The 21862-nt window shown below is 37.5% G+C and overlaps 4 protein-coding genes across 6 annotated transcripts in view; 2 read left to right on the plus strand and 2 right to left on the minus strand.

Annotated features, from left to right (window-relative positions):
• The window catches only part of slc31a1 (solute carrier family 31 member 1), an 8750-nt gene extending 5112 nt beyond the window's left edge, over window positions 1–3638 (plus strand). The window contains exons 2-5 of the mRNA XM_027002090.3: window positions 523–622; window positions 921–993; window positions 1416–1584; window positions 1700–3638. Of these exons, the coding sequence (XP_026857891.1) occupies window positions 527–622; window positions 921–993; window positions 1416–1584; window positions 1700–1901 (540 nt within the window). The 5' untranslated portion in view covers window positions 523–526 and the 3' untranslated portion in view covers window positions 1902–3638. The remainder of the gene's footprint in view (window positions 1–522; window positions 623–920; window positions 994–1415; window positions 1585–1699) is intronic.
• A 122-nt stretch (window positions 3639–3760) lies between these two features.
• cdc26 (cell division cycle 26 homolog) lies at window positions 3761–5270 on the minus strand. Its single transcript, XM_027002091.3, has 3 exons — window positions 5025–5270; window positions 4629–4760; window positions 3761–4158 (listed from the first exon to the last, which is right to left on the minus strand). The coding sequence occupies exons 2-3, from the start codon at window positions 4707–4709 to the stop codon at window positions 3976–3978; spliced, it is 264 nt and encodes an 87-aa protein (XP_026857892.1). The 5' UTR covers window positions 4710–4760; window positions 5025–5270; the 3' UTR covers window positions 3761–3975.
• On the plus strand, window positions 4154–12145 carry prpf4 (pre-mRNA splicing tri-snRNP complex factor PRPF4). 3 transcript variants are annotated; one of them, XM_027002087.3, is made up of 14 exons: window positions 4154–4290; window positions 6753–6946; window positions 7092–7278; window positions 7384–7471; window positions 7579–7658; window positions 7810–7903; window positions 8003–8097; window positions 8183–8241; window positions 8347–8470; window positions 8599–8688; window positions 10194–10316; window positions 11042–11149; window positions 11237–11355; window positions 11498–12145. In XM_027002087.3, the coding sequence occupies exons 2-14, from the start codon at window positions 6784–6786 to the stop codon at window positions 11689–11691; spliced, it is 1524 nt and encodes a 507-aa protein (XP_026857888.1). In that variant the 5' UTR covers window positions 4154–4290; window positions 6753–6783; the 3' UTR covers window positions 11692–12145. The 3 variants fall into 3 exon arrangements, with proteins under 3 accessions (XP_026857888.1, XP_026857886.1, XP_026857885.1); XM_027002085.3 differs by lacking the exon at window positions 4154–4290 and adding an exon at window positions 6162–6330; XM_027002084.3 differs by lacking the exon at window positions 4154–4290 and adding an exon at window positions 6163–6335.
• Window positions 12146–12278: 133 nt separating this feature from the next.
• rnf224 (ring finger protein 224) lies at window positions 12279–14697 on the minus strand. Its single transcript, XM_027002089.2, has 3 exons — window positions 14497–14697; window positions 13632–13839; window positions 12279–12636 (listed from the first exon to the last, which is right to left on the minus strand). The coding sequence occupies exons 1-3, from the start codon at window positions 14559–14561 to the stop codon at window positions 12349–12351; spliced, it is 561 nt and encodes a 186-aa protein (XP_026857890.1). The 5' UTR covers window positions 14562–14697; the 3' UTR covers window positions 12279–12348.
• Window positions 14698–21862: the final 7165 nt, after the last annotated feature.

A 21862-nucleotide genomic window follows, 5' to 3' on the forward strand; every position in this document is an offset into this window, starting at 1 on the left:
GTACTGCTCAAGTGTCTGCTATTTGTCTCACTCTCTCCCTCTATGTCTCTCCCTCTCTCATTATTTCACTTTGAATTTGTGGTTTAATTTGGAGGAAATGTAAATATTTGGTAGTCTCATTATTTGAAAGACTAGTTTTCAGAAAGGTGTTTGTACCTCCACCATGCATATAATATAATTTGGGGCATGTTGTCTAATATTTATAATGAAATTCCTATGAGTAGAGAGATTGTATTACCACAGATGTAAGCTCTTGGAAATGTTGGCGCATTAGCAGATATAAATGATATTATGTAGTGAAAACCAAACATTAATGGCTCATTAAGTTATTCAGGAAGGACATAAAACAAATATACAGTTCAGCACTGCTGAAATGCTTTACATATTTGTGCGGATTTGCTATGGAATGTAGCTCTATAATAAGCTCCTTATCTGGACAGGACCAATACACCAAATATACAGAAAAGTATATCAGAGTCTACTGAGTGATGTCAGGTTGCTTTTCTGTCTTTTCATATGCAGGAAGATGTCACACGATCATAACCATGCCACCACACTTGCCACAGGTGTCACGAACTCGCATGCACAGCCCAATCATGGAGGCCATGAAAACATGAAGATGGTGAGTAAATGTTGCATTGTAGTCATCATAATGCATTATTATACAATTACACAAACTATTAGCCTATACTAACAAAAATACTGCAGATGTGTTGGTATGCTGTGAGGTTTGATAAATCTTGACAATTTGTGCTGTTGTTCTTTGAAGTACAGAATGAAACATTCCAACTACAGTAATGCAGGTCTGATGGAAAACTTTAACAGTAAACATGAAGTGCTCCTTTCCATATGCTGTCTATTTAATATTTTTCTTAATGCTGTTATTTTTAATAGTTTTATGCCTTCCTTCGTCTTCATAGCAAATGACCTTTTATTTTGGGTGCGAAAATGTACCGCTGCTATTTGCTGGGCTTGTCATCAACACCCCTGGAGGTAAGTAAATCATTATGAAAAGTCAAAAATCAATCAAATTTCACTTAGTGCTGTTAGAAGAAACAAGCTCAGGCTATGCAATCAGATGCTTGATGTCTTAAACAAATCAGTTAAATTTTTAAGGTATACAATTCCTAATGCACTTTCACATTACTTTTCTTCAAAGTGAGGAGTTCTTGGGCTTCATCACACAGTTAGTTTGGACCATTACCTCACCTTACATGCAACTGAACACTGAGACAGTGGAAGTGTACACTCATATCTGGCTGAATGCTTGAGTAAGGGAGCAAGGTCTGTGATGGCTGTGATATTCATAAAGATGGAGAAATTGTTATTAATCATCTGACTGAATAGCCTGAGCTTGTTTCCTACATCAGCAGTAAGTGAATTTTTAAGCATGCCTATTCTGATCCTTCCTTTAGAGATGGTCGGTGCCTGTATCGGGGTGTTCTTGTTAGCTGCGTTCTATGAGGGACTAAAAATTGGTCGAGAGGTCCTGCTGAGGCGGAACCAAGTTAATGTGCGCTACAACTCCATGCCAGTGCCTGGTGCTGATGGCACTGTACTCATGGAGACCCATAAAACAGTAGGGTAAGTTGAGAGAGTGGTCTCAGTGCTCAGCAAGTAAATGATTGGGGGGGGTTGTATTCTTCCAGGTTTTTCTTTTAAGTTTAAGTTTTACATGTTTTTTTCTCCACTTTCTCAGTCAGCGGATACTGAGCCTGGCACACTTGTTCCAAACGATACTGCACATCATCCAGGTGGTGGTCAGCTACTTCCTCATGCTGGTGTTCATGACCTACAATGGCTACCTGTGCATCGCTGTGGCAGCAGGGGCTGGTGTCGGCTACTTCTTGTTCAGCTGGAAGAAGGCAGTTGTGGTGGACATTACAGAACACTGTCATTAAGCCTCTTATTGGCCACGTCCTCTCTCTTCCCTCAGTTGCATGCACGTGTCATTTAAATTAATGAAAAACCTTATACACACCTTGCACTTTAATTGGAACATATATTGTCTGCCAAAGCTGTGTCAAGACTATATATAATTTATGCCCCAGAGTGCTGACAGATCCCTTCAGTCAACGGGAACTGTTATTTTAAAGTGTTTTTTCTGCTTTGAATGTTTTAAATAATTTTATTCAGGACCCAAACTCTCGTGGCCCCCTAAAGTTCACATCACCATTGTTTCCTTTTATCATTCCCGATCTTGTTACATTTCCACACCATTCCTCTGTAGTGTGAGTAGTGTCTGCGTAGCCATACAGTCTACCTCTTAGCCACACTATAGGAAAGGTCATGGCTATCATTTGTTCAGATCACTATGTAATCTGATCTACTATTCACAATCAGCAAGCCCTTGATTATTATCATTTGTCGTGGTGAGGGTGCTTTGGGAATAGCCTTGTTAAACCATTTGCCTTATAGTGAGAACAGGCTGAAAGGGTCGCAGTAGTGATGGCTCCTAGAGGGTGTGTTGAATATGGTTATGGTTCCTGATTATAAATGATGAATGGGATGAGGAAGGGCCTATGCTGTAGTCCAGCTCTAACTGGAAATGAAAACCATTTTGATTTGTAGACACAGAATTGCAGAAACTTATTTTAATAATGGTAATCAGTGATGGCACTACTGTTTAGACAGAACACTGCACTACAGTGCTGAATCAGGCTTTCACTCCGGCTTATGTAGTGCACTGTTTGCATGTATACACGAGTGTGCTAGAGAGAGGATTTCATCTGCTAGGTTTGGCACTCAGTTTACAGATCTGAAGCTGTAGTTTGCTCCGTATGGAGTTTTTTAAAGTAAATACAGGAAATGCTAAAATGAACTATATATCTTATGCCAGTGTCTCTCTTAAGATTCTTTTTTTATAATTTGTAACATTCTGCTGTAAACTTCACAACAAACGGCACTATTTTTGCAATCTGTGGATAACACCCATTTTAGTGTCTCACATCTTTTAGGTTTTATTAAGACAAGATTGTGAGGTAGATTGTTTTGCCCCCCCCATGTCCTCACAGTATCTTAGTCAAGATAAGTGACTGCTCAGTGCATTCCTTGCAGCAAAAACTGGTAGCTCCTAATTTCAACTGTTCTTTGATAAATGGAATGTGCCTTTTTCATGCTGGACCTGACTACAATGCAAGTGCCCAACTAGCTGCCAGGCTGCATTGTCAATCAGAAAAGGTCATAATCAAAAACATTTTATAGGCAACAGGCACTTGGACCAGAAAGTTACGTTCCCCACTGAATAACTGTTCCGTATAGACTAATTTTCATTTAAATGTTAATTCTTTTTTTGTAATTTCTTGAGATGAAGTACACAATGTTTATTAGCTGCCAGAATAGCATTTGTGAATGGGTTAAAATTATTTTTCTGTAATACTGATAACACTTTGACAGCCAATAGATTGAACATCATTGTGCGTAGACTTTATAATTTAGTCTGTGTACCTGAGCCATGAAAGTGCTGAAACAGGCTGATCAAAACCTGCAGGAATCTGGCTTCAAATCATGTAGCATTTTTGTGAAAATTTTAAGGACTTTTTACAGTTCAGTCATGTTTATATAGTTTGACATATCCAGTGTTCCTGTCGATTAAGAAAATAATACTGAAATGTAATTAAAGTGGAACTGATGTGAAATTCGATTACCTTGATCTTTACATGAACAGAAAAGGTGGACAGATCAGTACTATAACCTGATATTATCTATTGATGAACACTTAAAAAAAAAATATATATGTTGAAACCTCATTGCTCGCTGCTTGTGTTGGAACTTTTTAATAATTTAAGAGAAGAAAGATTAATAAGGTTCTTATATCTCCAACCATTGAACTCAATACAAAAATATGCATGGTGACCAGTATGCCTTGCAAATCCTTACAACATGGAGTGGCATCGGTTTAGCCCACAACAAATAGGCTCTTTAGAACTTCATGCTCAAAACATCACAGTAACTTTTATAATATTCATTTGTTGCTCAAAACTGAAGGTTTCCAAATAAAGATGGTAGTGTATTTGGCTTTGGGTGAGGCTTGTATCCAATTCGCTCATGGATCATTTGCTCTCTGGTCTTCCCTTCACCACCCCCTGAAGCACCACTTATCTCACTTGATGCTGGAACACCAACTACATCCACCTCATCTCGCTGTTTCTTTCGACTCTGTAAAAAGCAATATAAAGTAACATTTTGAATATAAGGATAACGTAATTAAGATAGAATATCAGAAAAATAGAACCCCGTTCCTTTAGGTCATGTGTTGGAGACCACCATGGCCCTAGAGACAACTTTCAGGTACGTTTTACGATCTTAACTGTCGTGAACTCCCACATAGCACATTGACGATTTTGTGACAATGTCTTGTGCTTTTATTGTACACGTTTGAAACTGTCATTTTTCAAAAACTACGGCTTTTATGACGCTCAAAGTCAGTAATCGATTTACTTGCAAGTTTGGAAATGGAAACGCTGTTGAATTTATAAACATGCATACATAAATACCGAGAAATCAAATTTCAGGGAGTAACTGCTGTGTATATAGCTATATGGTTACACATATACAAATATGTATTTGTATAGACGGAGACGGAGGTACTAGTTAAGTAGTTACATAAACTTAGCTAGTTCACCTACCTCAAGTTCTTTCTTCACACTCTCGAACTCCTCCGTATCATCCAGCTTTAGCTCCAGCCGTGTTGGTTTTCGGCGAAGCATCTTTTTTTTTTATTTGATAAGAAATGTATCAAGGGAAACTAGCTAGGTTAACTGAAATACACAAGAAGACAGTGTAAGAATTTTCTGTGTTAGCTAGCGTTAGCTGCAATAATCAACATTTAGCTATATTAGCTAGCCACATTTGTAAGATGCAACTTTCAAGTCAGTGTTGCTAGCTAGTTATGTAACTTTCAGCAAACAAAATGCCATTTAAAAATATTCCAACTCTTGCGTGTGTGATAACCCTAACTTTATTGTTTCAACATGGGAAAATTGGTAGATGGTATGTATGCTAACGTCTAGCTTGCGACCCACCTGCAGAGCTAGCTAACCTAGGTTAGTTAGGTTAGCATGGCTATGTAGACCATAAAATGACGAAATGAGTTTGAACTTGTTACTTGAAGGAAATTCTATAGCATAAATATCAATATTTTAGAAGTATACAAAGCTGTAGTACAGAACAAATTAACTGTAACTGGGGAAAATTGACCTAATTTTACTAACTCGCGAAATCTGCCTAGCGAGGTTTGCGCGTTACCACCGGAAGTGGTATTTTAAAAATAAAGATTATCAATAAAAAAACAAACATAATAATAATAATAATAATAATAATAATAGAAAACAAGTCCGCTGTTAAGTCTAAATTTGTTAACTGCCCAAAGTCGTGCCACGTTTAAGTGCCTAAATTAATATCAATATATTGTTATCAACATAAAACTGAAGTTGCAGGGGTTTTTGACAGGTTTGAAGTGGTCTGCCACCTGAAAATATCCGACTAACAGTGGTCAGTGATGTGCCAGAATATGGCTAACAGATTCCGTTTTGGTATAAATCATCATGTACCCTGTGATTTGTCTCTATCTGTTCATAAGAACATTCTGTTCTTATTTCTTGTGTACTTGAAGTGTATAAAATATAAACCAGTAGGTATTATTGCTAGCTCTTCATTTTGGCTTTTTGTTAGTTTTTCACCCTAGCTATAAATATGCTACAGTTGTTTTACAATTATTTGACTGGTTACAAGTAGCTTACCAAATAGCTACTGTATAATTTGCTTCTTTATATGAGCTGTCCAGATTTTTAGTATATTTCCCACATTTGTCAACTACAGGTTTCACGCAGCATTGTTAGCCAAAATAACAGTATTTTAGACTGCAGTGTTTTAAAAACAATGAAATAGAAACGAGAATAGAATAGAGCTCCAAAGTATACTGTTATTGACCATTGATTCTTACAATTAAAACTTGAGGGTCTTGTTAGTCAAATTTGGTAGAAGGAAGTTCATTAAATCAAACAATCCCAGTTTGGTTCAAGCTATAATATCACAACAGTGACTATGATTTAACACTGATGATTTGACAGCATGAATGGGATATCAACATAAGTTCTAGTCACGCTAGATGTCACTGTAACAAAATAATTCCTTTTGTAAAGTCTGACTATTTCCGGTGCGCAGTATACCCAGAGAGCTTCGTCGAGCATTGTACTTAAAATAGCTACCTAACTATCTCGGATGATGGGTTTATAACCGTTAAACTGAGCTGTCTAGCTTGTTAGTACTGTCAATATCTTAAAGACTACTTATTCTAAATATTTTTTCAAGTGGCTTGAGCTGGAGGAGGTGTGGTAAGAATGTTACATGACCAATAATTAACTTTCACTCAATTTCGTTAAGTTAGCTAAGATAGCTAGCTTGTTACTTTAGCTAGTTGGCTAGGTTAGCTATTTGCTTTCTATCTGGTATTCCCGATTCTGGATGTCTGCTAGCTAATTTTCTTTCCTTGTCTACTTATCATGAAGGTTAGCCAATTTTGAGCAATGATAGCTGCTTAAAATATTTCTTAAGTATATGGTTTAAATCGTGCTGTTGGGTTAGTTGCCTTCCAAAAATATTTACTTTGGAAATTTTGGAAACGACATGATCGGATGCTTTTTTTTCCCCTTTTTTTTTTTTTTTTTTTGCAGTCATAGCTAATTAACTTCAAGTTTCATGTGCAACTCTACAGACTTTCTAGAAACCGTCATCTCTTTTACTTCAAACAGGTTGTACTGACTTCACAGAGAAACATTTAACATGTCGGATGAAGAAGAAGCGCCAGCGGTGAAAAAGGCTCGGATCTTCTATGGAAGCATCGAAGAAAAGGAGAAAGAACGTCTTGGTCGTGAGGGAGCCACCTCCTCTGTGAAAGATGCTATTAAGGCTGGAATTGAGGCTGGCAATATTAACATTTCCAGTGGTAAGTACTCTACTAAGTTACTAAGATGATAGTGAATAAATAAGGAATACATTTGTTTCGAGTGGAATGCTGAATTGCTGATGGATGCTTTTTTTGTGAACTGTACAGTGTGATCATAGGACCTTATCTCTTTTTATGTTTCAAGGTGAGTCCCTGGAGCTAGAGGACCGTGTAAGTGAGCGTCAGGCTGAGGTGCTGGCCGAATTTGAGCGTAGAAAAAGAGCTCGACAAATCACAGTCTCTACTGATGATGCTGAAGTCAAAGCCTGCCTGCGTGCTCTGGGAGAGCCAATCTCACTGTTCGGTGAAGGCCCCGCTGAAAGACGAGAGAGGTGAGTACATAATACCCCAGTCTACTGTGTAGTCATCAGAAAAGCCTTGATTTTACAAGCTTTACTGTATTTTTCAAACTAATCCATTAATGTGGTTCTTTATAGATTGAGGAATATCTTGTCAGTAGTAGGGCCTGATGCCTTGAAGAAATCCAAGAAAGATGAAGACAAAGCAAAGCGTTCCCAAGATGATGTATGCAAACCAATTTCTTTGTCATCAGTTACATTGTATTAAGAGCTGTAACTTTTAAAGGAATCTCAACAATCTAGTTTTATTAAAGAAGCCTGTTTTTGTGTCAGTCTCAGCAAACATGGTACCATGAGGGCCCTGACACTCTAAAAGAGGCACGTCTCTGGCTAGCTAAATATTCATTGCCCAGGTAAGCATAGTGCAAGAGTGAAAAAAAGCTGGTTTGTTTTATTTTAAATTTTATTTTAAAATGAGAACAAATACATCTCATGAAAGCATTGGTCTGTTTGTATTTGTTTTATTAGTAAAATGGGTCCAATTTGTTCCTTGTACTGTGTTAGAGCCGTGATGAGGTTAGATGCTGCACGTGCTCAGAAAGAGGTTCCAGAATCAACACGCACCATAAGGCAGCAAGAGCTTCACAAGTCTCTCAGGGTAAACTAATATTGCTATACTGAGGAAAAGCAACACTTGTGCAGTATCTGATCACTGCTGTAGTTTTTAAACTAAGGCAATTTCTGCATTGCTTCTCAGAACTTGAATAACTTCTGCAGTCAGATTGGAGATGATCGTCCGATATCCTACTGCCAGTTCAGCCCTAACTCCAAACTCCTAGTGACTGCTTCATGGTGTGTTTTTTGTCTTTTTCTTCTCTTTTTTCCCCCCCTTGCAATGCAGTGGTATGTTTAACCTTTATACTTTTGCCTACTTCAGGAGTGGGCTGTGCAAACTCTGGAATGTCCCAGATTGTAGCCTTGTCCGCACATTAAGGGGTAAATGTAGACTTTTTTACTTATGGTCAATAAACGTAATAATTTAGTAGTCTAAAAATGTTAAAGGTGTTCTGGGAAAGTTCATTTTAATATCCTTACTTATAGGTCACAATACTAATGTTGGAGCAATTAGTTTCCATCCACAAGCCACTCTTACTCTTGAGGAGACAGATGTCAACATGGCCTCTTGTGCTGCAGATGGATCTGTTAAACTGTGGAGTTTAGATAGGTTTGTGTTTGTTTGCACATTTGTTTGTGACTGATTGATTGTAGTTGAGCCTGTGGTTTAGATTAAGTACTTGCAGTTAATCTGTGACTTGAATACATTACTACAAATTCAAACTCCTTTCTCTCTAGTGATGAGCCTGTCGCAGACATTGAGGGTCACTCCATGAGGGTGGCTCGGGTTGCATGGCACCCTTCTGGTCGCTTTCTGGGTACAACTTGGTGAGTAAATATAACAAATTTGATTATTTGGTTGACCTAAAATAGCATGACAAATCAAAGGACAAACCTAAATATGAGTAGAGCAACATACCCAGTGGCAGTGCTTCCAGGCTGGTGTGCAGTGTAGCACTTTTATGTAAAAAGATTTATGTAGCACTTTTTACAACTGCCATTGCCACAAAGCAGCTTTATAGATTTCTGGTTCCAAGGCCTCAGTGAACAAACCGAAGGCGACGGTGGCAAGGAAAAAACTCCCTAAGAGCATGATGAAGAAACCTTGAGGGGAACCAAGACTGAAAAGGGGGAGAGATAGCAAGGCAAGAACAACTAGAAGAAATTGAAACAGTTTGTCATTTGGGCCATGGATGCCAGGAGTTTGTCATGGACTGCAAAACTGATCGGTGTTTTAATAGGAAGAGTGACTAAAGAGACATATGCATTTGCATATGGGAAAGACATCAGTAAATAGAGTTGGGAATTGTGGTGTAAAATGCATTCAAAAACACTGATGCTTGTGCATTAGTGTGATTATATATAAGGAAAACTTGATCAACTGTTCTTCAGGCAACAGAATTTTAATGCAGGTTATGATGGGACTGACAATTAAAAACAGTCAATCAACTACATGTTAGGGTTGCAGTGCATAAACCTTCATTACAAAGCAAACTGCATATTTGAGAGCATAGGCAGTAATCTCTCACAATGTTCCATCTCACAACAAAAAAGTAGCTACTAAAAAATTTACTACTTTGTTTAATGCCAAGATACTCATTGGATGGTGAACGATGCAATGCTAGACCCCTGTTGCTGATCAGTCATGTAGTCTGCAAACTACAACTTCTCGAAGTTGTATAGTGTGAACAGTACAGCAATCTGACTTTGAAAGTCATATAGTGTATCTGTGGCATAAGCTGTCTAATCGAATATTTTCACATTTACCTTTTATATAAAATCTTTGTTACTCCATAACTACACTGCTCCTGTATAGATTTTTAAAAAGATGTCAGCGAATGATGTCCCTGTGCCTGATGACAGTCGGAATGGTTTTGTTAATATATTTTTAATGTATTCCCATTAATTCTTGGGGATATCTCTTTGTAGTTACTGAAAAAATTGCTACTTTATGTAAGTTCTCCAAATCATGGCAATGGGATGTTTTACACATTTTACCTTTTGAACAGAAACTCCAGTTTGTTACTCAATTACTGTCTTGATAGGAGTGGTCTCTTCTATGATGAAAAGGAATTACCCCATTCACAGGGCATGAGGGGTACTAAATGGTTTGATGAGTATGAAAATTATGTAAATCATATGCTGTGGTCTTTAGTCACCAGATCTCAACATCTATGGAAGATTTTGGAACGCCACTGCTCTTCACCATTGTCAGATCGTCACACACCCCTCCAGACATGTACAGTCTATGCAGAGGTGCAATGAAGCGCTTCTGGAGGCTCAGAGTGGCCCAACACTTTACTAACACTGTATTATTTTTCTGTCTCTCTTAGTTATGACAACTCATGGCGACTGTGGGATCTTGAGGTCCAAGAGGAAATTCTTCATCAGGAAGGCCACAGTAAAGGTGTCCATGATTTGCATTTTCATCCTGATGGGTCCTTAGCAGGAACTGGGTGAGTCCCTAATACTGAGCACTGGTGCACTCCATTTCTTTGTCTTTACAGAAAAATATCCAATACTAATAATACTGGAGGACAGAAATAAGGGGATTATGTTTGTTATTTTATAATTTTCACAAAAACAATGAATTGACATTTTAAACAATTTTGATAATTGGATTAATGAATAGTTAAGTATCAGCACTTTCACCTTTGACCAGAAAACAATGGGGAAGATATAATTTAATTAAAGGCACACCGATATGATACCCATGGTCCTAATTGTCTCTGACATTCAGCAGATAGGTCAATTTGAGTTTGAGGCTCCATAGCCGATAGTCATATATGAACAGATGAAAAAAAAACATTTATTTCGAAAACCAAAAACAGTTATCAGGCATAGTACAGTTGCTATCTCAACACCCACATCAATGTCACTAGAATATCAGTGTCACTTCTGTGTTTTTCATCTAAATATTTGATCTACAGTAGTCAGGTTGTCCAAACCAGGTCAGTGTTGGAACCGGGCAGAGGGTGTTCTGATGAATTAGCCGACGCATGCAGCAGATTGTTATTGGTCACTTATAATATGCATCTATGAAATGTTCTTCATAAATTTGCTATTGAGTGTAGGTGGAAGATTAGTTGTTTCTAATGAAGCGGCTGATATGTGTAAACTATATATCCAAGAACTTGTGTAAAGCTAAGCCTTTGTATTTCTCAATCACTTTTATCTCTAGTGGCCTGGACTCTTTTGGTCGCATATGGGACCTGAGGACTGGTCGCTGTGTCATGTTCTTGGAGGGCCACCTTAAAGAGATATATGGAATCAATTTCTCCCCAAATGGGTAAAACACTCAAAAATACAAAAAAAGAAAATTAGTTTTTAAAGATGTCCATAGTGATTTAATAATGTCAGAATGTGTATTATCTAGTTATCATGTGGCCACGGGGAGCGGTGACAACACATGTAAAGTGTGGGACTTGAGGAAGAGGACATGCATATACACAATCCCTGCTCATCAGAATCTGCTGTCCTCAGTCAAGTTCCAGCGTAAGTGCAAGCTCAGGAAAAACGCAGCAGTAGTAAATGATGCTCACTTACTCTTAAAAATCCTGCTAGCTTTAGATAATTATTAATGTTCCAAATAACATGGGGTATTTTTTGCATTTTATCCTATCTCTTTATCCTTCAGCTACGGATGGTCATTTCTTGCTCACTGGTGCGTATGACAATACAGCTAAAGTGTGGACCCACCCTGGCTGGTCTCCTCTCAAGACTCTGGCAGGGCATGAGGGCAAGGTGATGGGACTGGATCTGTCCCCTGATGGACAACTAATTGCCACCTGTTCCTATGACCGCACCTTCAAACTCTGGGTGTCTGAGTGAAAAACATGGAGCTATAATGGAGTGTTTCTATTTTTTTATCTTCATTGTTGGATTGGATCTTTTTAAAGATTTATTTCTTGTTTATTTGTTTTTCTTTTGGCAAAACAAGTGCTGTTCACACTTTTATAAGATTTATTCAGGTATCTTTTTCATTGACCTTGTTTTGCTTTTATTAAAACATTAAGACAGGAGGCATTCACTCTTATTTTGTCTGTGTTATCATGTTATAAAAGTATTGAATTTCCGTCATATATGATGTCCCAAACAATTGGGAAAATCAATGAGAACAGTGAAAATAGAATTTCTGTGATGAGTACATTGTCTGTGGAAGCATTGTATATTCATTGATTTTTGTCCTTGTCCTAGTCAGGTCATGTTTAGAGCCTATAGTCTTGAGTTTTGTTTGTCATATTTTCATTGAAATCTAAACATATTAAAGGTTATGTTTATTTCATCTTCCTGTGTTTTTTCCAAATATGTAATATGTTGGAAGATTTAACAGCACTTTTGCTTCATATTGTGTGACATTTGTGATCTTAGGAGGTCATACACAATTACTGCCCAGTCACGATATCAAGAATGTACTTTTTCATGTTTTTCAGACTTTAGTTGATTAAACAGGAAAGGTCAGTGGGTACAGAGTGCAATACATGCGTTTTAGTGGATCCACCAACAGCAGCAGAGCAAGCACTGTCTACAGCAGGGGATTCTATGGAAACGGCGCTCTACCAGTGTCACATTGGCCCAGGCAGAAGGAGGTTGATCTGTGTTTGGCTGCTTCACAAATGTGGGCTTAATCTCTAGTGTTGCTTTCTGGGTGCTGCTTCGCTGGTTCTCCACATCTGCTTTTACACCCAGAAATGCAGCCAGGTCCAGGTCCAGCCCAATGGCGCCCCCATGAGGTAAGGGGGTATTTTGCCGGCACTGTGGACAAGGGATCCACAACTGGAGTGGAAAGACCAGACAGTAACCCTTTTAAAAATATACCCTCCAAATTTCTCTAATGGTTTAGCATTCTTTAATACATTGTCTTTTGGCCTTTAAGAATTACTTGGAGCTGTTCTGCTGTTGTCATCCAAATTTTGCCAGATAAAATTAACAAATGTTTACTATGGTCATCAGTGTGAGCAAATGATATAATTTATATTTTTGGTGTGAAATGATTTTTAAATATTACAAATGTGTCAATTATTGATGTCTCTGATTTTAGAACATTCACTTTTACAAACAAGCTTCATAGAAACCATGTAACACATTACTTGATGTAGCATATCACCATCTAAGGATTCATTTACTCTCTAGCTCACCCTACAGATTTTCAATGGGATCAGCTGACCTTCAGGACCATGAGCATAAGCAACTTCTTATAACTTCCTGCTGTTTTAAATGGCTTAATTAGTACCAAGTATAGACCAGTAGCCAAGAACCATTTGTCTAACTTAATTTGTTATTGGATATTCCTCACATTGCAAGACAGTAAAGACAGTAAAGGCTTGTGGAATATATATAGTTTTGACTTATGTGTTCCATTCAGGACAAAAAAAAACCCTGAATAAATCTAAATGGAAAATTAAATCAGTAGGTGTTCTAAACCCTGTAACACATTTAGTATTTTTTGTATTTTTAGTATTGTGTTAGTAATTTTTAGTATTTTAGTGTTTTACATAATTTTTAGAACAAATTTACTTGAACAGAAGAAACTGAAATAAAGTTTGAGTATAATTATAAGAAATTAAAGTAAATTTTGAGTATAAGCTTGGGCTGGACTTTGGATTTAGAGTAAGATACTCAAATGAGACAGATCATGTCAGTCCCTTTTATAGTGCCGTGGTCACTTTTGCTTTTCCTTGAATACTGAAATATAATAGTTCTGGCAAAAAATATAGTAGTTTTGGGGTAAATATAATAATTCTGGGATAAATGTGCTGTTGTGGCCCCACCTGCTCATTGATGAGTGTGTCCAGTCGCCTCAGGCAGGCCTGACAGAACGTATGGCCACAGTAGAGTTTCCGTGGGAGCCTCTCTCCCAGATTGTAGGCATTGTAACAGATAATGCAGTCCAGCTTTCGACTGTCCCTGGAGGGCTGGGCTGTCACCTCCTCTTCAGCTGAAGGCTCTGACACTGGGATCTCATCTTCTGTCATCCTTCTGAAAGAATACCTTTCATTTACCTAGGTGGATTTGATGGAGTTACCACTGAAAGCCCATCTAAAAGCCATTATTTAATATGTTGAAATTCCTTATTGTAATATCTTGAAATAAGTTTACTACTAGGTAGTCTGTATTAGTGAATTAGTGATGAAGCAGTCTGCATAGTATTATATCATACACTATTAATGGATTTAGGGTGGAATGCTCCATTAGTTCAGTTAAAGATAGACCCATTTTCGATTAAATATTAATGGTAAATCTAAGCAAAATTCTCAAATCACAAATATATGACTAGTACAAATAATGAACAAAAAACACTTTTGGCATTGTTGCAATAGTGTACTTTTATCCTGTCCTGTCAAATGATAATCATATATTTGGACTAAACAAGATCCTGTAAGATAAATCCATAGTGTCTGTCACTAAATGATCTGATGTAGTGAGGAGATACAGGAGAGAACATTTTTAATGGCACTGGATGTTAAGATATTATTCTAATATGCCCTATTTCTTCATAATTCACTTTGTTAACAATGTCAGTTACTGACAGTTATTGTGTTCTTACTGTACCACCCCTAATTTCTTTATGCTCGTAAACTGAATTATTCAGGGATACTGAAAAGAACTTTGAACAGACATATGTTTTTGCCTTACCTCTCAGAAGTGTTGGTAGTTCTTTGTAATTTTAGTGATGACAATCCTGCCATGGAGCCATCCATGTCAGCTCAGACAGCTGGACAATGTGGACTGTAGTAACTTAATTTCTTCAAAGTTTTCAATCATGTTCTTTGCCAGCTTGATTAGCAGCTATCCACACTATCCACACAGTCACTTGTACTCAGAGCACAGGTTCTGCCTTTCCTCTGCTACTTTCCAAACCACAACACTATCTTGAGTAGAGAACAAACACTGTGTGCTTTTCCAGCCTTTAATATTTAAAGCCTGGCTGTTGCTCTGTGCGCGCACGCACACACACACACACACACAGAAGTTTGCACTAGAGGTTGTTTGCTATTGTTTGGAGTCAGTGGTACTATTTTCACTACCCCCTATATAAAGGTTTTTTGGGTTTTTATTTATTTATTTATTTATTTATTACCATTTTACCAGATCTTTTCTTTGTGTTTATGTTTGGTGAAAGGGCTCCTCTCACAGTGAAGCTTGTCTATAATTCCCACTTAATATGTCCCAATCAGTATTCTTCTCTTTGTGTTTATGTTTGGTGAAAGGGCTCCTCTCACAGTGAAGCTTGTCTATAATTCCCACTTATGTGTCCCAATCAGTATTGTTAAGAAAACACCCAAGTATCTTAATATCGCCTGGTAAAACACATTCCTACTGTCTAATGTATTAGTTCACTATCTTAAGCAAGTGAAAAGTAAGACCATCTTAGATTACAACAGTGAAGGGGCTGTAGATGGTGTTAACATGACTATTTACTGCTCTGAGGTCACATTTAATATTTTTGTCATTCTGCTTGAAACTCTAAAATATAACCTATGTATGTATGGAGATCTGATTTCAGATCAGCTTGCTATGGGAGGACAGCACAAGATGAAAGACGTATTAACTTACAGCTACCACAACAGATGCCCTGAAACCTGATCTTAGCCACCCAAAAACTGTCATGAGTGTGGACCTGCCAAATAGAAACAGAGGCCTTTATCACCCCTCCAGTGAGGATATGGTATGTCCCTCACAGCATAGATCAGACTAAAAATGTGTAGTAGGTGAGGGGATGCATGTATGTCACTGCAACTGATGCAATTTAGCTTTTCAAAGTTTAGCATAATTTTGGGATTAGTGTCAATAATTTATCTGTTTTATGTCTCAGTGTTTCTATATGGTGTGTGTGTTTGCATGTATGGTTGCATGGTTGTACTATTATGTACTGTTAGCCTAGAGTCATAGGTTTGAAAAATTAAATATGGAAAACAGTGTTTCTCAGATTATTTTATTTCCATTTCTCTATTTCAAATGTTTTAAGTAATTTCACAATATATGTTTATGTGGATAAATATAAAAAGTAGTTTGTTCTTTTTGTAGTGGCCCATGAAGGTTTTGAAACACTAGATGGCAGCAGACATAACATATGTGATGATATGTAGTGATGAAGTTATTGTGAATGGTATTTGGAAAATCCCAGGAATTTTAAGGAATATTCTTGCATAAACTCTTTAAATTAGCTTGCCTTATTATTGCCATGTAATGAGGCAAGCAATGAACTGTAAAAACTACCATTATATTTGGATTTATGACAGAATCTGGGCTTTCCATTGGCTGTTTAGTTCCATCCAGAATGCTCATTCACATCTCTTTTAACAAGTGCACCATTAGTCAAGTATGTCTATAGTAGGTCTGTATCCTCAAATATGAATGTGTATGCATGTTTTTATTATTTTAATTTCACATACCCTGCTGCTTTTGTCACTATAAGGATAGCAAATGGATGAGAACAGAAATTTGTAACTCCTTCAATATGTCCATATGTGCATAATTATTTACAAGACGAATAAAGTGTCACTACAAATACAATAGTTATTGTTGTTTCTTAAGTCCCTTTCCTACCTTGTTCTCCTTAATATTATTTACTAAAGTACAAATTCAATTTGATGGAATGACTGGAGTCCAGTAACCTGTGAACTTTAAATTGCTTCTTTTCAAAGTGATCTGACTTTGAAAAAGTAACAGGTGTGAGCTGAAAACATTTAATATTAATTTATGCTGCAAAGGCGCACTTGTAAATACTGTTATACAGACACTTATGAATACAACTGATACATATGCAATTTTATATACATACACAAAATATCTAGACATAAAACAACTCATTCGTGAAACAAGCCACTGGAAACACAACACCTACATAGAAAACATGAGCAGTTACTATCAGTGAAATAACTTCCAAGTTCAGAGAATGGACTGGTAAAAGATGGTAGCCTGTAGGCTGGCACAGTTATGGAGTAGTTGGGCCTAATCAATAAATTATCATGTAAGTGTGCAGTCCCTTAGCCTCCCTTTCAAGGTTACAGTGTATACAACATAAAAGATTTCACTTATAAACTAGTTTCTTAGTTTCTGTGAATGATTCTCTCTTGATTTCCTTCCATACACATGAGTAGTATCAGTGGCTTTACTGTTTGGTATAAACCTGTGCCTACATCAAGTGGTGTCATTTTATTTTTTTATGAAAACCACTTACATGTGAATGAACTCTGATTCTGTGTGAAACAGAGAATGAGACACAAAGAGGACAAGAGAAGCCTCATATGGAATGCAGCTTGTCTTCTTGTTTCAGTCATGTAAGTGTGGTTCAAATATGTCTTAACAGCCTGGCAGATGTGTCAATGACAGACTGCTGGTAAAGAGTCCCACCACAAAAACTGAAAGGGTGTCCACTGCCTTAGCAAGCATGATGTGACTAATGTGAAGTGTAGAATTTCCTTACAAATACATACTTTTATTACTTATCACTATTTCTTATTTTCAATAAGTTGATGATTATAGATTTCAAAAGATAACAGTGAAAAGATCAAGAAAATGTTTCTTTTATGCTATCCATTTATGCTATCTAGTAGTATACACACACACACACACACACACACACACACACACACACACACACACACTTTGACCATTCAGCTGTAGCACTTAACCTCTCATTGTTCTTTACCACTTCCATTTGCCCATGTTGCTGTTGCCATGACTGCCTTTGATTTGAAGGGCCTCTCCAGATCTTTTAAGTCTGTGTGCCTTTCCATCAGGAAAAAAGTACATATCTACACAGAAGGAATAGGTAACCCAGTTTCAGCCTCATTACAGTTCTGTTAAGATCATCCAGGATCTTTGTACTGTGCATGTGTGTTGAAATGGAGGCTTAGGTAAGGCCAGTTCTACCTGTCATTCTCTCACAGAGATATTTAGACAAACCTCTCTAGACTAACACTGCATAATACAGCATTCAGTAAACATAGTGCTAACTGCAGTCACACTTAGTGCCATAATATATCAAAGCTTTACAAGAATGTGTTAGAACCGGTATGTGTGCATTCACAAGATGCTGTGTCATTGGGCTTTCTGACATGTGACGTCATTCCATCAGCAAAAAAAAAAAAAAAAAAAATTGTGGTTACACATTAGCTTAAACAAGATCTCACTGTGTACATGTTAAACACATTGCGTAGTGCAGATAGCTTAAAGGAATACTCTAAAGGTGCTGGTCCTAGTACTGAATGAGCACCTATTAAAATACCAGTGAACTAATGTAAACTTGAATTAATGTTAGTCATGTTAGTATCTGTGATGAAGTAAACTTTTACCTTAAAAACAATAAAATCTAAAATAAGACACAAATAAAACATTCTACATATTGCAGCACATTTGACTCAAACAACAGCACAGGAATGTAGCTTCCTATATTTTGAGGATTTTATGTCTGGTCATGTCCAGGTGAACTTTCTACTACAGTATGTTGCTTTAATTCTAGTTAGTATTGTACTGTCAAGAACAGTATACACAGTTTAAATGAATATACAAATGCACGTTTCAGAGCTGTGACGTGAAAAGTCAAAGCCCAAATTTGTGTAGGCGTGGTAGTTTCAGGTACAACAAAAAGCAAACAATACCTCATACAATAGCCTTTCATGTTGAATTTCTATTTTACATCCGGTTGTGAGGAATGTGGTTAAACATATACACTGTGCAAACAGAAATCAGGCAAAAGGTTTCAGTACGTTTATGCATTTTTTCTAATCCAAATTATGCAAACCTCATGCAAAAATGATTCTCTGACCTTCAGAACTATTCAACAGAACCTGAAGCATATTTGTCATGTGGATAACATATCATTTTAAAAATTGCTAGTTTTGATTGTAAATAATGTACTTTTCCCTTTTTTTTAAAAGAAACCCTTAATTAAAGGGATTAGTAAGGTAATAAACATTGTGGTCAGTTGTAATGAAAAACACATAGCTGTGAAAGCTGCGTAAGGAGACATTCCTGAGTCAACTCTCCACCTGTATCCCACACAACACACAAACACACCAGAACTGTAACTGATCATTCAGGGGCGGGGTTACACAAACACTCCCTGACAGAAAAGAATTTGATTTTTACATACCCAGCACTTCAGGTGTGCCAGACGAAGCATCAGGAAGGGATCTGACAGGAAGAGATTCTGTTTTCTCACTACAGAACATCACATCTCAACCGGTAGGAACTTGTTTTTTGATTTGTACAGTGTCTCTGTATTTATAGGTCTGTCAGTTCAGTTTATTTATTTAATCTTATTTCTTCCAAATATGCATCATTTTAGTATAGTTGTAAAACTTAAAAAACATTAACATTAGAAATTATTTTATGGAAATTTATTAAGAATAAACCTGGTGGAAGATTAAATGTAATGGTTTTGGTTAAGGGATAAGTCCAACAATGATAGTGCCACAAGGAGAGGTTAGGTGAGAGGTCAACGATAAAGAAAATGGGTGAGCTTGGTGATGGGTGTATGGGTGAGCTTGTCATAGATATATTACACACTGTTCTAACTTCTGCAAATGTCAAATTTCCTTGTGTTCAATTCATAACAGACATAATTACATTATGTTATAGTATGATATTTGCGTTCTATTTCATTACAATATCTCAGTATACACTTGATATTTAGTTTACTGATTTTGGCAATAGTTGTGCTTAAACCATAATTTCTTTCCACAGACTTCAAGTCATCAGGAAAATAACAATGAGAGTCTCACTGTCCATGCTTAAGCTCCAGGCCTAACTAGCAGAGAGACTATCTTCTATCTGACAAGGAAAGAGAAGGTTGGTTGGTTTTTGATTGACAGGCTTGAACCCCTGTGCCACAACATGAATCTTTCTCTGGACAACCCTTATGGCGATGTGAGCATTCCCCGTGCCAAGCTGCGTCCTTATGGTGACCACAACGCGGTCATTATTAACCCCATGACTCTGGAGAGCTCCTACAACAATAACTCTGCCCCAAACCCTTATGGAAACCTTAAATCCCCTGGAGAGGTGACCTCATCTGGTGTGCCTGTCTATGGGGACGTCAGAGATGGCAACCAACATCCCCCTTCATATAACAGCCAGGGCACCTACATTGTGAAGGAGGATGCTGAGCAGGTTAGCTGTTGCTATGCTTGTTGCTGCCGATGCCGGAGGAAGAAATGAGCGGAAAGGCACCCTTTGGAGTAAAGGAGCATGGGATTGCAGTGAGATAGTGAAATCGATTATGACTGGTCTGCTAAAGTAGCTCAACTGGTTGAACTTTGGTGCTGGTTGAACTTTTGGCAGTCAAAAAGATTCTACTGACTGGACACTGTATGAGTTATTGTGTGTAAGCGGTGTATATTTGTCAGAGTCCCCTAAAGACTGAACTTAACAGGCTGCTTTGCCCTGTTATTATTGTTATTATCTTTGGCCTTATTATTATTGAATGTTCTGTATAAGATATTTACAGATAGATTAATTTTTCAGTGTTCCTACTATACCCTATACATTTGAGCGGACTGTATTTGGCTTTTTGATTGTTGTAGTCTACCCTCTTTTTGCTTAGTACAATTTGTACTGGTATTGTGTAAGTGATGACAAACATTAAGTATGGCATCTGTGATGTCTAGGTAATTGCACCTTTTCATTTGTTTAGGTGCTACCCAGCTGTTCATTCATGTTGCTCAGTTTCAAAATCTGTGATTACTCAGATTGGTTTCACATTGGTGGGATAGTCCAGGGCCCTAAGGAGTCCACTGTTCCTGATCTATGAAGACTTCAGATGTTGTATCTTGTATAGGTGTGGTCATTTGAGCCAAGTTTCAGCGCAACCACACCCAGAAAGACAAGGTAGTGAAGTCAGAACAGGAGCACATTTTCTGGGACTCATCAACATCGACTTGCTTTACAGGTATTCATGGGTGTTACCCACTCTCTTTGACTGAGCTTTGTCACTGATGCATACAAAAGGCAACTCAGCAATGCCTTTGGTGAATATGAGGATACTCAAGGTTCTCCAACATCACCACAGCAATCATGCAGTAGACCTGTACTGCTGTCATGAATCAATATCTTCAGGAAAAACAGGGTCTTGTGAGAAGAACAAAGAAAAAAGTTCTGGTCTCAACTGGCCATTGACTGTCAACTTTCTGGAGAAAAAAACTGCCTGGAATATGTGGTCACAATCTATTATTAGTAATTAAACAACCAGCAATAAAGTCATTTTATATAAGTCATGAAATAATTTGGTAACTTTTGGTAAAAACGTTTTGGTAAAAAATACATATGTAGTTTGAACATACCTCTTTCAAGACATTTAACATTTTCTACTGCAGCAACTATTCTTTTTAAATAACTTTTTTTTTTCCTTTTAGTTTAAGCCCACATATATCAAATGTCTCAGTGTAAGAATGCTGACCTAGGATACATTTTTTGCTATTCATACCCTGATTATGCTTGATCGAAACCAGATTATTAGACTTCATGGGCCCAGTGTCTGTGGGTTGGTTGATGTCAGATAAGTGTTTCTCCATTAAGCAGTTCTCCTGCTCAGTCCCTGTAATCTGTGGATCTTTACAGGGAGTGTGGGTTAGCGGTCACATGGTATTGGTAGCTAAACCGGTTGGAGCACAAGGCCTTGAAGAGAGAGAAAAGGGGAGCGGTATTTATTGCATTTCCTGGAAAAAAGGCCAAGTAGTGCATAAACACTAATCTGGCTGGTTCTGAGTAGACAACCTATGCTTTACTCAAAACCTGTGACTCAGGTTCTTAGCAACTAACCTACATACTAGCATTGTCCTGTGAGCTGGGTTAACTGAACTTAAAAAGGGGCAATTTACCTTTTTCAGTCTCAATGAAAAGCCTCTTTTGTTGACTGTACTTGAAGGCAAAACTTAAGTTTCATGTCTTAACAGGTAATCATATAAACTCGCTTTCAAATCTATTGTCATGTTCACAATGCTTAGTGTGGAATAACACGTTCATTTGGTGGTGCGATGGGAAGATAAACGGTTTA

Source organism: Electrophorus electricus, chromosome 8 (genome assembly GCF_041902795.1).
Source record: "Electrophorus electricus isolate QZ-2024a chromosome 8, ASM4190279v1, whole genome shotgun sequence".
Classification (NCBI taxonomy): domain Eukaryota; kingdom Metazoa; phylum Chordata; class Actinopteri; order Gymnotiformes; family Gymnotidae; genus Electrophorus; species Electrophorus electricus.